Consider the following 14,712-nt stretch of genomic DNA (forward strand, 5'->3'; position numbering starts at 1 on the left):
CAGGTCCAATGGATGGTTATCCTGGACTACGGCGACCACCTTCAGAATCGAATATAATGTCTGGACGAATTTCTGGTCCAGGTGAAATTCGTGGACTTCCACCAGCTAACAGAGCAGGTATATTTAAATAAAACAAATAAATGTAAAATTATGACTAAAGCAAGTGCTGGCTTGCAGTGAATTCCACTGAAACATTCAATTGCTGTTGTTTGAGAGAAAAAAATGTTTGATTATCTCTGGATAATTTCAGTCTTATAAACTCAGATCCATAGAAAAATGAGACGGTTTAAAAAAATCTGCAGATGCTAGAAGTTGTATTAATCTACTGGAAACACTCAGAAGATCATGCAACATCTGTGGAGAGAGAAATGAGCCCTTGAGCCTTAGATGTTTAGCTGATCTCGACCTTGTTGCAACCGTGTGCATGACTCCACCCAGTGCATCCTTTGTTGTGGTGCTGTTCCCCGTGTGCTGGACTAGTCCGCTGTACCTCACATGCTTGGTCACTTTGTATGCCTTGTTTTTCAGATAGTTTACCATGTAAAACGAATTCCCTTCTCTTAACACACTGGGCACCTCAATAATTATCTATATTCTGATTTCTGATCTGTCAGTAGGAACTATTTTCCTATATCTACCCATAAAACCCTCACTATGTCAAATGCCAACAATCCCTCCATTTTATATATTACTGAGTACGCTCACCCTGCTGATCTTGATATTTCTGTTAATCACTCTCTGAGACTGGTACAGTTACTTATAAAACAGCTTTTGGCTGAGGAGTTTCATAATGAATTTTGTCTTCAGCAGAAATGTGCTCTGGAGGACCAGGTCAGCTGCCCAGTGGGCCAAGAACATCTTCCCCAAATGTGACAGAATGTGCCACGGTAAGTTTTGCACCCATCACTTGAGCATTAGTTGTGAAAATCGGATGATTTCCCTTTTGATGTAGATCCTCTGCTGACTTTTGATTTCATCAGTTTGTAATGAAGTTGCTTTGACAGAAAGAAGTGTGACAGTTTCACCTGAAATGCTTTTTTTAAATGTTTCCACATCCCCTGCTGGCTAAGCTTAATAAGAGGATCAAGAATTACTGGATTGAACCTCTGCTTTTGCTGATTTGGTCAATTTATGTGGCAGTGGGATCCTTTGGGAGAAGCGGAATCAGTCCCAGCCTTCCTGTTCTGCCTTTCCACCAAGCTGGTTAATGTGATGAAGATACAGCAATGTTGGTTTGGTGGACTTGCTTCAATTTTGCACTTTGTTTTGTTTTTAATTTGTTGTTTTCTCTGTAGCAAGATGATGATGCCAAGGCTGAAGAGCCGGCATCTCTATCCAATCCATCCTCTGAATAATCAAAGGCAGTGAGTAACGGGCACAGGAAATTCAATTTCATAACCCACTAGTTGTTTGCATATTTAATAAAACTAACCAATTCGATACTTTGATAAGCCCAGATTGTACACTTGTAGAAATGACTGTCCTCTGCTTTGGTCAGTTATCAGATGAACTAACCTTGCATTTTATCGATATCATTGTAAGGCCTGTTCGTCCTGGGTTAAGCTTGCTGGTTTGTTGATGCTTGTATTTCAGAAGCTCTGATTGTTATGGATGTTGCTGTATAAAATTGGGATGGTTAAAAACAAAAGGCTTGCTTTAAAAAGATGCTCATCTTAGGAAAGTAGAAGCCTTTAAAGTTCTCTTCTCCCCACCAGGTGAATGCTAATGCCTCTCAGGCTGCAGCATCTTTCACAGGAACACCTATCATGAATTCACCTCTGGGCGGGATGCCTCCCCCTGGACCCCGACACGGACCTCCTCCACCCAGAGGCACTTATGGACCAGTGCCACTCCCGCAGAGCCATCTAGGTAGGCTGAACGTTCCTCAGCATCCCTACTGTCATTTAACCTCATGAGGTTTTAAATTACAGCTGCTTGCCCTCTATTTGAGATGTGCATGTTTTTTATTCACAGTCCGTGTTCCAGCCCTCCGCGATTACCCTCCAGGCCCGTTTCTGCCACCAGGGCACAGACCATTTCTTCCTGGACCCTTACCACCACCAGTTCTGAGAGACTTCCCACCTGGTGTAAGGGAATACCCACGTGGAGCCAGGGGTCTGCCTCCTGGACCAACACCTCCTCCAGGAGCCCATGACATTCCCTCTGGGCAAGATAACCGGCAGTGATTTCAAAGACTGACAAGGCATTCGACTGGACTGATCACCCACCTCAGGCAAATGTACTTGATGTGTGTAAACCAGATTTACTATGGAATCCTTCAAGTATTCCAGGGTCCTGGTTTGTTTCTCAGTTATCTGTAATTGGGAATTATTTAACTAGCAGGTCTGATTAAATTGTGCTGGCTGTTAGAGGATCCCATTATTGTAGCAGTGGCTTTACCCTTGTGAATGACGATCAGGCGCAGTCAATCATCAATTTATTCTACAGCCAGAAAACTCTTGGACAGCTTAAAGTTTTGTACTTTCCAACTTTGGAAATGGATAGGAATGTTTATGGGAGATTTTGCAAATTAAGTATAACATGCTGTTTACAACTTCAAACTTCTCGGAATCTGTCAAAAGGTAGCCACTTTGCCAATCAAAGGAGTAAATAGTGCAATATTAGGGTACCTGTGTCTCGTGTAGTAAATCTCTTGCTAATCTGTGAGCATTGTTTTGAGGCCTTTTATTCTTCATGGTTGCAAAAAAAACTTTTCCTGTGGAAATAACTAATGAGAGCAGCCTGATTATGTTGTCATGGCAATACATTTGTAATTCATACACAAACTATTTCAATGAACCATCCATTTGTTAGCCAGCCTGTTTTTAGTTTGACTTTGGGAAAACAAAACACAGGAACACCCTGTACAAGTAAGGCCAGATGTAACTTATTTTACTATTGAGAATTTATTAATAAAGATTAAAATTACTGGGTTGTCAATGAATAGTGTTTAGTGGTGATATTTGGGCTTCATTATTTTCTTTCCATGTAAGTCTCTGTTAGTAGGAATATATAGATTGGCACGGCATGAATCAAAAGCAGCCTGCAGATGTCCTGCTTCCAAGTCTCCGTTCTCTTCCCCTCCCACCCACCTCCATTATCATACTGTAAAATTTGTTATAAACTGCACAAATGTTAATGAACAGGGTACTGAACAGTTATATACAATGAAAAACAGTGCTACATGCAGTTGTAGTGCAATGATTAGACAAAGAATACAATTTTTAGAGCTTTGGCCAAACACATCTCACTAGGGCACTTGAATACATTTCTAGCAAAGTTTCCAGACAGACAGAAGGGTTCTTGTTAAAGGTACCACTGCATACTGTTCACCACTCACACCTCTACATTAAAACATAGAAGCCAAGATTCTTCGTCCACTTAATGCGTTCCTTTAGTGTAACAATTAACTATAAAGCTGCTGCCTCAATGATCACAGCACACAGTCTGGATTTAAAAAATGATGACTTGCTTTATGAAGTTGTTCTCCAACAGTTCAGGATTAATCAGTTGCTAAAGCAATAAACTGGATGTTAATCAGCATGAAACTTTCCCCTGAATTGAACCAGCAGCACTCTGGACACAAGATGTTCTCTTCGAGGAACTGATACTGTTACTGCAAGTTGTTTGTCACAGATGTGCTGCCTAGCATGACTGGGATTCTGCACACAGTTACAACACTTGTTCATTTGCCTCAGTATCTACAGTCCGTCATTCCTTGTGCAATGTTTGATGGAGGTGAAGATACAGCGGTTTCCTGGTCAGCAAATGCAGCTTTTTTCTCTTAAAGTCAGTTGGCTTTTTGTATCTGAACAGAGAGAGAAAGTATTAAGTTATGATGATTGGCTGAGTGTTCACTTTCAAGTCTGAGCATGGCAAGGATAAGTTGTAGTAAACTATTCCATTACTCATTTTTTAAGTTGAAAAACTACACAGATGTGATGCTTCAGTGTCAAGGCCTGAAGTTAAGCTCAAGGTGACAAAAGTTCATTTGTGGGCAGATACTAAATCACTCCTTAACCTTCATTCTGAATAGTTTACAGCTATTCTATTGAATTAACTTGAGAGTTTGACAGCTGTCACACTGTTAGAAAGGATACACATAGATTTAAGATCATAGTGGCAACAGCTCAGTGAACAATTAAGATTTAGAATGTAGAAATATACTGATAGAAACAGATCCATTATGAATTAATGATATACAGTGGATTCCAAATAACTGGGATACTTCAGGACCAGTATATTCTGGCCCCAATTAGTTGAAGTTTTGAGGAAATAGTTAAAAAGATATAAATAAGACAAACTCTTGTTTAACTAACAAATTATGTATTTAAATGAAATACAGAATAAATTGGAACACTATCAATACTACTACAGTACTTTCAAACTGTATTAGTTCCCAACAGTTCTCGATGGAGGAATTCATCCAGAGGATGCTACCGTGTTCTTTTGACTGTAAAAGAATAAAATCAGTACAAGCACCTAGTGCAGATAGTGTACTGCCTTCAAACAATGCTTTTGACAGTTGCATCCTCGATCTTCATTTTCATTGTAACGTTCAAGGTGATTGTCGATACTTTCAAATTCTTTGTAGTTCCTATCTTGAAGTAGTGAAATAGTTTTATTTTTCATTCCCAGCCATTTCTGGCATCTCCGAGCCTGAATGCTTGAAACCACAGTGAGCACAACAGTTCTGAATTCTTGCTGTTTATTTTTCACCAACTATTGGCCATTTCTGGCATTTCCGAGCCTGAGTGCTTGAAACCACAGTGAACAGAACAGTTCTGAATTCTTGCTGCTTATTTCTCACCAATTAACAGTAACAAAAATTTGCTTTTTGAACATAAGCAATCACAACTGATGCTATTTTTTAAAATGTTCGCTGTAAGCACTGTGTTAAGTGTTTAACGGCCACACAATGTGCACGCGACCAATGCTAGTTATAAACTATTTGGCAACGGTCTACTGTCCCAGGTGCATATTTTCATTAGACACAAACCGAATATAGTCAGAATCTTTCCCTTGCTAGAGGTATCAAAAACAAGAGGGCACAGATCTAAGGTGTGAGGAGGAGGATTTAAGGGGATGAGGAATGTTCCAGATATCAACCAAAGGAATCAGCTTCTTGCACTAAGAGGCATTTGGAGAGAGGCTTGAACAGGCAAGGCACAGGAGGTCATGGTTTAGGAAATAGATTAGTATGGATGAGCAAAAAGGGTGGTCTGGACGTGGTGGGCCAAAGGACCTGCTTCTGTGCTGTACAACTCCATAAGACAAGAAACACGAGCACGTCTAGGCGACCTGCCCCTGAACCCTCATTCCATTAAACGCCAAAGAATACAGGTCAAACTACTTTATCTGTTTATGATTATACAACACTTTCATCACAGAGCTCAGCCTAGTGGATCTCAGTTGGGCTTGTGCTGATTATAGAGGCAGCCTATCTTTTCTTTTTAAAAAAAAAAACCAAAGCTGTGCACGTCACTCCAGGTTTGGCCTTACTAACATTATGTACAATTGGCGGGAGGAGAAGATGGCGGCGCACCATGCATGCGCAGCTCTCCGGTGAAAAATGATATCGTATCTGTTAAATAGGGGCCGTAGACAATTCTGATTTGATGGAGAATGGATGTGAAAGCACAGAGGAACATCTGGAGAATTTAATGAAACGCCCGTTTGCTGCTGTCATTACTGTGTGGTCGTGAATCTTTTGGAGGGTAGGCCTCAAAATCGCTGGCCTTGCCTGCTTTTGGCAACAGAGAAGGAGGTCGAATCTTTCGGACAGAGATGGCGTGCAGTACTCGGTGTCGGAGAGCTGATCAGAGCTCGAAGTTTTCGGATGACTCAGAGTTGGATTGTGGTCGGCATGGCAGGGAGAGTTTTTCTTCCTTCTCCCGTCTGCGTGAGATGTGGGACATTTGAGAAACTTTGATCTTTACTGTGCTCACGGACTTCTTCATCAAGTTATGGTATTGTTACACTGTTTGTAACTATATGTTAAAATTATGTGGTTTTGTCAGTTTTTTCAGTCTTGGTTTGTCCTGTGTTTTGTGATATCACACCGGAGGAAATAATGTATCATTTCTTAATGCATGCATTACTAAATGACAATAAAAGAGGACTATGTGTCTTCATAATCATAATCGAAACAACACCTCGTTCTTTCTAAACTAATTCCTCCAACAATATAGGCCCATACATTAGAAGCCACCTGCTGCTCCTGCCTGCTAGCTTCTTGTGTTTCATGCACAGTAACTCGATCCCCCTCCACTCTAGTCACTTGCAGTCTCTCACCATGTAAGTAATAGTCTGCTTTTAGCATTTTTAAGCATGACCTTAGATTTAGAGGTGCTTGGAGATGGGCTGTGAATGGATGGAATATTAAAAAATCAGAATATGAAAACACACTATATAGTTTCAAATGGTGAGAGATTGAAAGGACTGTGTTCCAAAGGACATGGGTGACTGTCCATAATCATTAAATTAAAAAAGGCAAAGAGTGTTAAATGCTGATCAGACCACAGCTAGAATAGTGTGTGCATGCAATAAAGGATTCTGAGAAAGCAGGGAGATTCATGATGATGTTACTGAAGAGATTGGACAGCCTGCTTCCCCAGAGAAGATGACTGAGCTGATAGAGGTATGCTTTACTGATGGGAGTAGATTTAAGAAACTTTTTTTCCTCTGATGGGGATGTCCAAAACCGAAGAATAGGTTATCAGGGTGAAGGGTAAGAGGTGCAAAAGGATCTGAGGGAATGTTTTCCTGCAAAGTCATTGGAGAACACTGCCTTAGAGAATAAAGGTGGGGGCTCTCACAGCATTTTCATACAAGAACTGGTGAATATAGATGGACATGAACCCAATGCGAGTCAATGGGATTGGGAGAGATGGATGCAATGGCTGGCATAAATGCAGTAGGCTAAAGACCTATTTTAATGCTGTACAGTCCTCTGGGCATTGATCAAGCAAACTGTGTCCATACTTGGGAGTTTGGAAGAATGAGATAACCTCTCATTGAAGCTGCTTGAGTTGATGTTTCCTCTGAACTAGGACTTACAGTTTCAAAATGGGGTGAGGGCAATTATTCAGGGCATAGATGAAAGGAAATGTCTAGCGTGTAGTGTATCTCTGGCATTTTTAAGCCAGGAGGCTATGAAGGCTGAACTGCTGTGTATTCACAACTAAAATCAACAATTTTGGATATTAAGAGAATCAAGGGAGAGGGTTAGTGCAGCAAAGTGGTAAATGGTCAGCCACTGTCTTGCAGAAAGGCAGGGTCTTGTTCTCACGAATGGTTCAAGAAATTGGTGGCACAAACTTAAATTTTGCAAGAAGTACAAGTATGATGTGAAGAAAAACATTTCTATGGCCAGAATTAACTGGGACTTTCAAAGGAAATGGGACAGCCACTTGGAAGGATAAAGTGCAGGGTGCGCAGCCTGAGAGCTAGAACAGACCAGGAGGATGAGAAGCTGTTATGAAACTGAGAGACTTAGCAGATGAGTCATAGTGTCATACAACATGAAAACAGGTCCTTTGGCTCAACTGCTCCAAGCTAACATCTCCCTAAAACTTTCCTATCCTTGTACCTATTCAAGATCCTTTTAAATATGACTAAAGCACCATCCTCAAGCAATTTCTCTAGCAGTTCATTCCATGTTATGACCACTTTCTGAGTTGAAAAAGTTGCCCTCAGGTTACTATTAAATCTTTTCCTTAATAGCTAACTTAGCAGGAAATGAAATGCAACACCTGTCAAAAACTGGGAAGGGAATAGATAGACCAAGCAAAATCTTTAGCAGGTGGTTCAGTACTCACAGCTCTATAACAATCTCTCCAGCTTTGATTTCATCCATTTCCATAAATGCAAAACACTTTGTGCTTGTAAACTTCTTTTTGGGTTTGTAATGTTTGAATTCAAAGAAAATAGCAGCCCCTGTAAAAGAAAAAGCGCATTTGCTGAAGATTAAATAGGAAGCAGTGTCTCACACTGATAAAATACATCACTATTATAACTAAGCTCAACATCAAACATCCACAAGGGTTTCGCAAAATCCCACCCACCCCCACCCATCAACAGAAAATAAAAAAGCCTGAAAGTACATATCTCAAATCTTCTATACTGGACTATGGAACAGTCTCCTAGTGCGATAGGTTGGACCTCACAATATACCTCATCATGGCTGCCGCACCTTATTGCGTGCCCTCAGCTCTTTTTGTTACTGTAACACTTTATTCGGCATTCTGTTACTGCTTTTCCCCGTAAAACCTCTTTTTAAATCTTTTTATTGAATTAGTACACAAAAGGTAAACCATATAGGCACTGATAGACTTGCAATATAACTTTACAAGAAATATTAATACACAAAAAGAAGTTAGTACAAACAGTGCAGTTTAGATATAAAATAATAGGGTAATATAATAGTATACTAATTTTCATACATGTCAATAAGGAAAAGAAAAAAAACCCCAAGAAACCCACCGTGCAACTAATCTAAAAAGCAAAGCAAAGCAATGGGCTAACTAGGAATCAAGTAGAGTTAAACAACTTAAAACAATCACGTCCTCAAACCCGACCTCCATTAAAAACAGTTAAAAAGCAAGAAGGGAATGTAAATATGGACAGAGAGAGAAAAAGAGTTACATTAAATGAAAATGTTGAATAAAAGATCTCCAGGTCTGTTCAAATTTAACTGAAGAATCATAAAGATTACTTCTAATTTTCTCCAAATTTAAACATAGTATCGTCTGGGAAAACCAAAAGAACGTAGTTGGAACATTAATCTCCTTCCAATGTTGTAAAATACATCTTTTCGCCATTAAAGTAAGAAATGCAATCAATCTACGGGCTGAAGGGGGAAGATTACTGGAAGTTTTAGGTAATCCAAAGATAGCAGTAATAGGATGGGGAGAAATATCTATATTCAATACCTTTGAAATAATATTAAAAATGTCTTTCCAAAAAGTTTCCAAAGTAGGACAGGACCAAAACATATGAGTTAAGGAAGCTATCTCCCCATGACACCTGTCACAAAGAGGGTTAATATGAGAATAAAAACGAGCTAATTTATCTTTAGATATATGTGCTCTATGGACAACCTTAAATTGAATTAGGGAGCGTTTAGAACAGATAGAGGAAGTATTGACCAGTTGTAAAATATGCGCCCAGTCATCCGCCGAAATAATAAAGCCCAATTCCTTTTCCCAATCTGACCTAATCTTATCGAATGGAGCGTTCCTAAGTTTCATAATATTATAAATAATAGCCATTACACCTTTCTGACATGGATTAAGCTTATAGTGTCTAAAATATATGTAGGAGGTAGCGTCGGAAAGGAAGAGAGTATAGTACTTAGGAAATTTCTAACTTGAAGATATCTAAAAAAATGTATTCTTGGTAAGTTATATTTGTTAGATAATTGTTCAAAAGACATAAGGGAACCATCTAAAAATAAATCGAAAAACCGTAAAATACCATTAGTCTTCCAAATTTGAAAGGCACGGTCCGTGGAAGAGGGAGGAAAGAATATGTTGCCTAAAATAGGAATCGCAAGCCCAAATTGATTAAGATCGAAAAATTTTCGGAATTGAAACCAAATACGTAAGGTATATTTAACTATCGGGTTACAGACCTGTTTGTGGCATTTCAAATCAAAAGGAAGAGAAGAACCTAAAATGGAGCCAAGTGCATAACCCTGAGCAGATTGTAATTCCAATGCTACCCATTTAGGAATGGATAGTGTATCCTGGTCAAGTAACCAAAATTTCATGTGTCGAATATTAATTGCCCAATAATAGAATCTAAAGTTAGGTAATGCTAAACCTCCATCTCTCTTAGCTTTCTGTAGATGTATTTTACCCAATCTCGGGTTTTTATTTTGCCAAATAAATGAAGAAATTTTAGAGTCAACTTTATCAAAAAAGGATTTTGGAACAAAAATCGGTAGTGCCTGAAATACATATAAAAATTTTGGCAGAATAAACATCTTAACAGCATTAATACGACCAATCAAAGTTAAATAAAATGGAGACCATTTAAATGAGAGTTGAGTAATGTGATCGATTAAGGGTAGGAAGTTAGTCTTAAATAAAACTTTATGTTTACAGGTAATTTTAATCCCAAGATATGAAAAATAATTATTAACCAATTTAAACGGAAGATTCTGATATAAGGGAACTTGCTTATTAATCGGGAAAAGTTCACTCTTACTGAGATTTAACTTATAACCTGAAAAAAGACTAAATTGTGCTAATAAATCTAAAGCAGCAGGGATAGATTTTTGAGGATTTTTAATATATAAAAGTAAGTCATCAGCATAGAGTGATACTTTATGGGACTTTAAACCCCGAGTTATCCCAATAATATTTGGAGATTCTCGAATAGCAATTGCAAGATGTTCTAATACAATATCAAATAATAAAGGACTAAGACGACAACCTTGTCTGGTACCTCGAAAAAGAGGGAAAAAAGGTGAGCTTGAAGAGTTAGTACGGACTGAGGCCATAGGAGAATGATATAACAATTTGATCCAGGATATAAATTACGGGCTGAAATTAAACATTTCAAGCACCTTAAATAAGTAAGGCCATTCAACTCTGTCGAAGGCTTTTTCAGCATCTAAGGAAATGACACACTCAGGATCATTTTGTGAGGGGGTATAAACAATGTTTAACAGTGTGCGAATGTTATAAAAAGAGTAACGATCTTTAATAAAACCCGTTTGGTCTTCCGAAATAATATAAGGAAGTGCTTTTTCTAATCTGTTTGCTAATAATTTAGAAAAGATTTTAGAGTCAACATTTAATAAGGATATTGGTCTATGAGAAGTGCATTGAGCAGGATCTTTATCCTTTAATATTAAAGACATCGATGCTCTATAGAAGGATTTAGGAAGCTTACCAAGTTTTAATGAGGCCTCCAGAACCCTGAATAACCAAGGGATTAATGAAGATGCAAAACATTTATAAAATTCTGCGGTAAACCCATCAGGACCAGGAGCTTTCCCCGGGCTCATAGAGAAAATAACATTCTTAATCTCATCAGTGGTAAAGGAAGTGTCTAGCGTAGAAGATATATCATGGGAAATCTAGGTTATCTAAAAAGTCATACATATATTTAGAGTCTCGTGGAAACTCTGATTGATATAAGGAGGAATAAAAAATCAAAAAAGGATTGATTAATCTCAGCTTGATCAAATATCAGTTGATCTTTTTGATTTATAAATCTGATTAATTTGAAATTTAAAATAGTTAGTCTTCAACTGATTAGCCAACAGTTTACCAACTTTGTCACTATGTATATAAAATTCGCTTCTTGTTTTCATTAATTGATTTGCATTCGAGGACGAAAGTAATAAACTGTATTCCATTTGAAGTTCAGTTCTTTGTTTATACAACTTCTCAGAGGGAGCTGTAGCATATATCTTATCAATTTCCTTAATCTTGTCTACAATAACCAGCTCCTCGTCCTTCAACCTCTTCCTCAAAGCAGCAGAGTATGAGATGATCTGACCACGAATATAAGCTTTAAAAGTATCCCAAAGAATGTTCATAGAAATATCTTCTGTATAGTTGATTGTAAAAAAGAGATCAATCTGTTCATTCATAAAGTTAACAAAATCTGAGTTCTGAAGCAACAGTGAATTAAAACGCCATTGTCTATTATTTTGTGTATTGGCCAGTATTTTAATAGAAAGCTTAAGTGGAGCATGATCCGAAATGGTTATAGAGTCATATTCACATTTAACCACTGAAGAAATAAGACGAGAGTCAATAAAAAAATAATCAATTCTTGAATAGGAACGATGAACATGTGAAAAAAAGAAAAATCTTTTTCCTGAGGATGCAAAAAACGCCAAATATCCATCGACCCGGAATCTGAAAGGAATGAGTTAATCAAGGCTGCAGATTTATTGGGTAAGGTCCGTAAAGGAGCCGAACGGTCCAAAGATGGAGATAAACAAGTATTAAAATCCCCGCCCCAAATTAGTGAAAACTCATTCAAATTCAGGAACAAATTAAATAATGATTTGTAAAATTCCGGACAGTCCATGTTGGGAGCATAGACGTTAACCAAAACTACCTTTTTATTAAAGAGTAAACCACTAACCAATAGAAATCTGCCATTCGGATCAGAAATAATATCGTGTTGTACAAAAGTGATTGAGAGATCTATAAAAATAGAAACTCCTCGAATCTTAGCGTTGGAATTCGAATGGAAGTGTTCGCCCTTCCAGAATTTGAAAAAAACGTAATCTGTCCCCCCTCCGCACATGGGTCTTTTGTAAAAATAGACCATGTGCTTTAAGTCTCCAGAATACTTTAAAAACTTTTTTCCTTTTTATTGGATGATTAAGACCATTAGTATTCCAAGAGACCAAATTAATAGTAGACTCCATAAACCCTAAAGTCAACCTGCAAAAAAAGGAGGATTGACAATAGGTTTGACCCACGCACCCAGAAAAGGAACAAAACAAACAAGAGATAACGGGAAGGAGAATGCGACCAATACTTCGGTAATGTAAGTAGCCCAAGAAAAAAAACTAAAAAGTGAAGCCCCTCCCACCGCCCCCTCCGTACCCCCAAAGCTAAATCTGAGATAGACCAGCCAGAAAGAAGCAAGCACTAGAACTACCCCCATGACATCCGATAGACGCTCACTGAAAAAAAAGTGTATATATGAGGATCAGCTAAAGTTACAAAACAGTAGAGAAATAAAAAAAAGTACACTGATTAAAGCAAACATGATATAATACAAAGAAAAACAGGTAGATATAAAGAAAACCGTTAACCAACAACAGACCGTATAGTTAAACAAGAAAATGAGACAATTAGCATAGATTAGCAAGGAAAACTACAAGAAGTACATTTGAAAACTACAAAGTTTAAGGCCTCAAAGGAAATACCTAAAACGATGCAGAGGAAATAACCACCCAGAATCCCAAGGGAAAAAGAAAGGAATGACACAGTTAGACAAAAAAGTTTGGCAACCATGTTAATTAAACCGAAAAAAAAGCTTTTCTGCCCTCATATAAAGCGAAAAAAAAAGAAAAATTAAATCAAACAGAGATGATTTAATAATTGCGATTAGGATGTTGAAGGTGAAAATTGATCTAGGTAACTCTGGGCTTCCGATGGAGAGTCGAAAAAACGGGAAGACCCATCAGGCGATCGAATCTTCAAACGTGCGGGATAAAGCAACACTGGTTTTAAATCCATCTTATCGAGTTCCGACATCACATATCTGTAACAGACACGTTGATCCCGAACCTGTTTACTAAAATCCTCCACCAGGTGAAACCGAAGCTCCGAGTAATCAATGTAACCTTTAGGTCGAGCGAATCGAAGCAATTTCTCCTTGTCTTGAAAATAATGAAATCGTAGAATAACATGCTGAGGTTTATCTGACCTAGACGAATATAATGGGACTCTGTGAACCCGATCCAATAGTGGTGGTTGGTTAGGAAATAAGGTAGGAAATGAATCTTTTAAAAGTTGAGAAAAAAACTTTATCGGGTCATCAGATTCAGCAGCTTCACAAATACCAATAATTCGAATATTCTGTTGTTGCATTCTGCATTCTAAGTCAGAGTTTTTAGAAGTCAGAAAGTCAAGTTTTTTCTTCATTCCAGTAATTGTTTCTTCAATTTTCCCCATCTTGAGTTCATTTTGTTGCGTGGATTTTTGAAGATTAGATATAGCAGTCTGATGTTCCGTGATAGATGTTTTCATTTTATTGATTACATCAATAATTTTCTGCAGTTTAGTTGAAATTTCCACACGAATCAGATCCGTTATAGTAGTTGAAATTTCTGTTTGAATCAGATCCGATATAGCTTTCAAAGTTAACGCTGGTTCAGTCGGAGGAGGATCAGTAGCTTTTGGTCTAACCGGAGGTTTGCCGTCTTTCCCGTTCTTAGACATGGCAGACCTTAAAAGCATCCAAATATCTAATAACAATCCGCTGCAAGGTATTGTAAAAATCAGTGCCTTAATGGTTAGCTTAAATGTAGCTGATCATAGGAAAAAACTCAGAGGTAATGGAGCGAGTCAAGAACATGGCTTCACTCCATGAGCTCTACCGGAAGTCCTTCCCCTGTAAAACCTCAATGCACTGATGTGATGAAATGATCTCCATTGGTAGCAAGCAAAATGAAGTTTTTCACCCTACCTCTGTACAGACATCACAGGCAATAAACCATTTTACCAATTTAGTGTGTCCAGTAACATAAGGAGAGGACCGAGTCATTTAATATACTTGAGTTAATTCCACAGGACCATGGCTGATCCAGCTCCACGTGTAAAAGCTGTACACAGATGCCGCCTTCTTCTGGACGTAAAGACCTTCTGCTGATCTCAGACTATCTCACAAATTTAACATCCATGGGATCTCCATTTTTCCATCTTTTCACTATTTAGAAAATCCTCTTCTTTCTGTTTCATGTTTAAAGTTGGTTACCTTAGATTACCTCCTTTTCCCAGTAATGAAATCTACTGCGCATATCGGCTAAATCAAAACTTGGATTGGACCATATTAGCTCTAAGAGATTGGACAAACTTCTTTGTTTTCTTTGCATATCGGACGCTGAGGGGTGACCCGACACAAGTTAATAAAATTTTCAGAGGCATGGATGTGGTTGACAATCTACATAATTTTCCCAGGGTGGATATGTCAAAAACTAGAGGGGCATAAAAGATTTGAGGTAAGTAA

At 38.2% G+C, this 14,712-nt stretch overlaps 2 protein-coding genes across 4 annotated transcripts in view; one reads left to right on the forward strand and one right to left on the reverse strand.

The window, feature by feature from the left end:
• The window catches only part of mia3 (MIA SH3 domain ER export factor 3), a 137,142-nt gene extending 134,214 nt beyond the window's left edge, over nt 1-2,928 (forward strand). The window contains exons 26-29 of one of the 2 annotated variants that reach the window (XM_063040561.1): nt 4-117; nt 808-887; nt 1,716-1,869; nt 1,975-2,928. In XM_063040561.1, the coding sequence (XP_062896631.1) occupies nt 4-117; nt 808-887; nt 1,716-1,869; nt 1,975-2,186 (560 nt within the window). In that variant the 3' untranslated portion in view covers nt 2,187-2,928. The remainder of the gene's footprint in view (nt 1-3; nt 118-807; nt 888-1,715; nt 1,870-1,974) is intronic. The other variant, XM_063040562.1, reaches the window with a different exon arrangement.
• Nucleotides 2,929-3,078: 150 nt separating this feature from the next.
• aida (axin interactor, dorsalization associated) overlaps nt 3,079-14,712 on the reverse strand; it is a 107,588-nt gene continuing 95,954 nt past the window's right edge. For both annotated transcript variants that reach the window (XM_063040564.1, XM_063040563.1), the window contains 2 exons: nt 7,821-7,938; nt 3,079-3,808 (listed from right to left, as the gene is read on the reverse strand). In XM_063040564.1, the coding sequence (XP_062896634.1) occupies nt 3,712-3,808; nt 7,821-7,938 (215 nt within the window). In that variant the 3' untranslated portion in view covers nt 3,079-3,711. The remainder of the gene's footprint in view (nt 3,809-7,820; nt 7,939-14,712) is intronic.

This window comes from Mobula hypostoma, chromosome 2 (assembly GCF_963921235.1).
Source record: "Mobula hypostoma chromosome 2, sMobHyp1.1, whole genome shotgun sequence".
NCBI lineage: Eukaryota > Metazoa > Chordata > Chondrichthyes > Myliobatiformes > Myliobatidae > Mobula > Mobula hypostoma.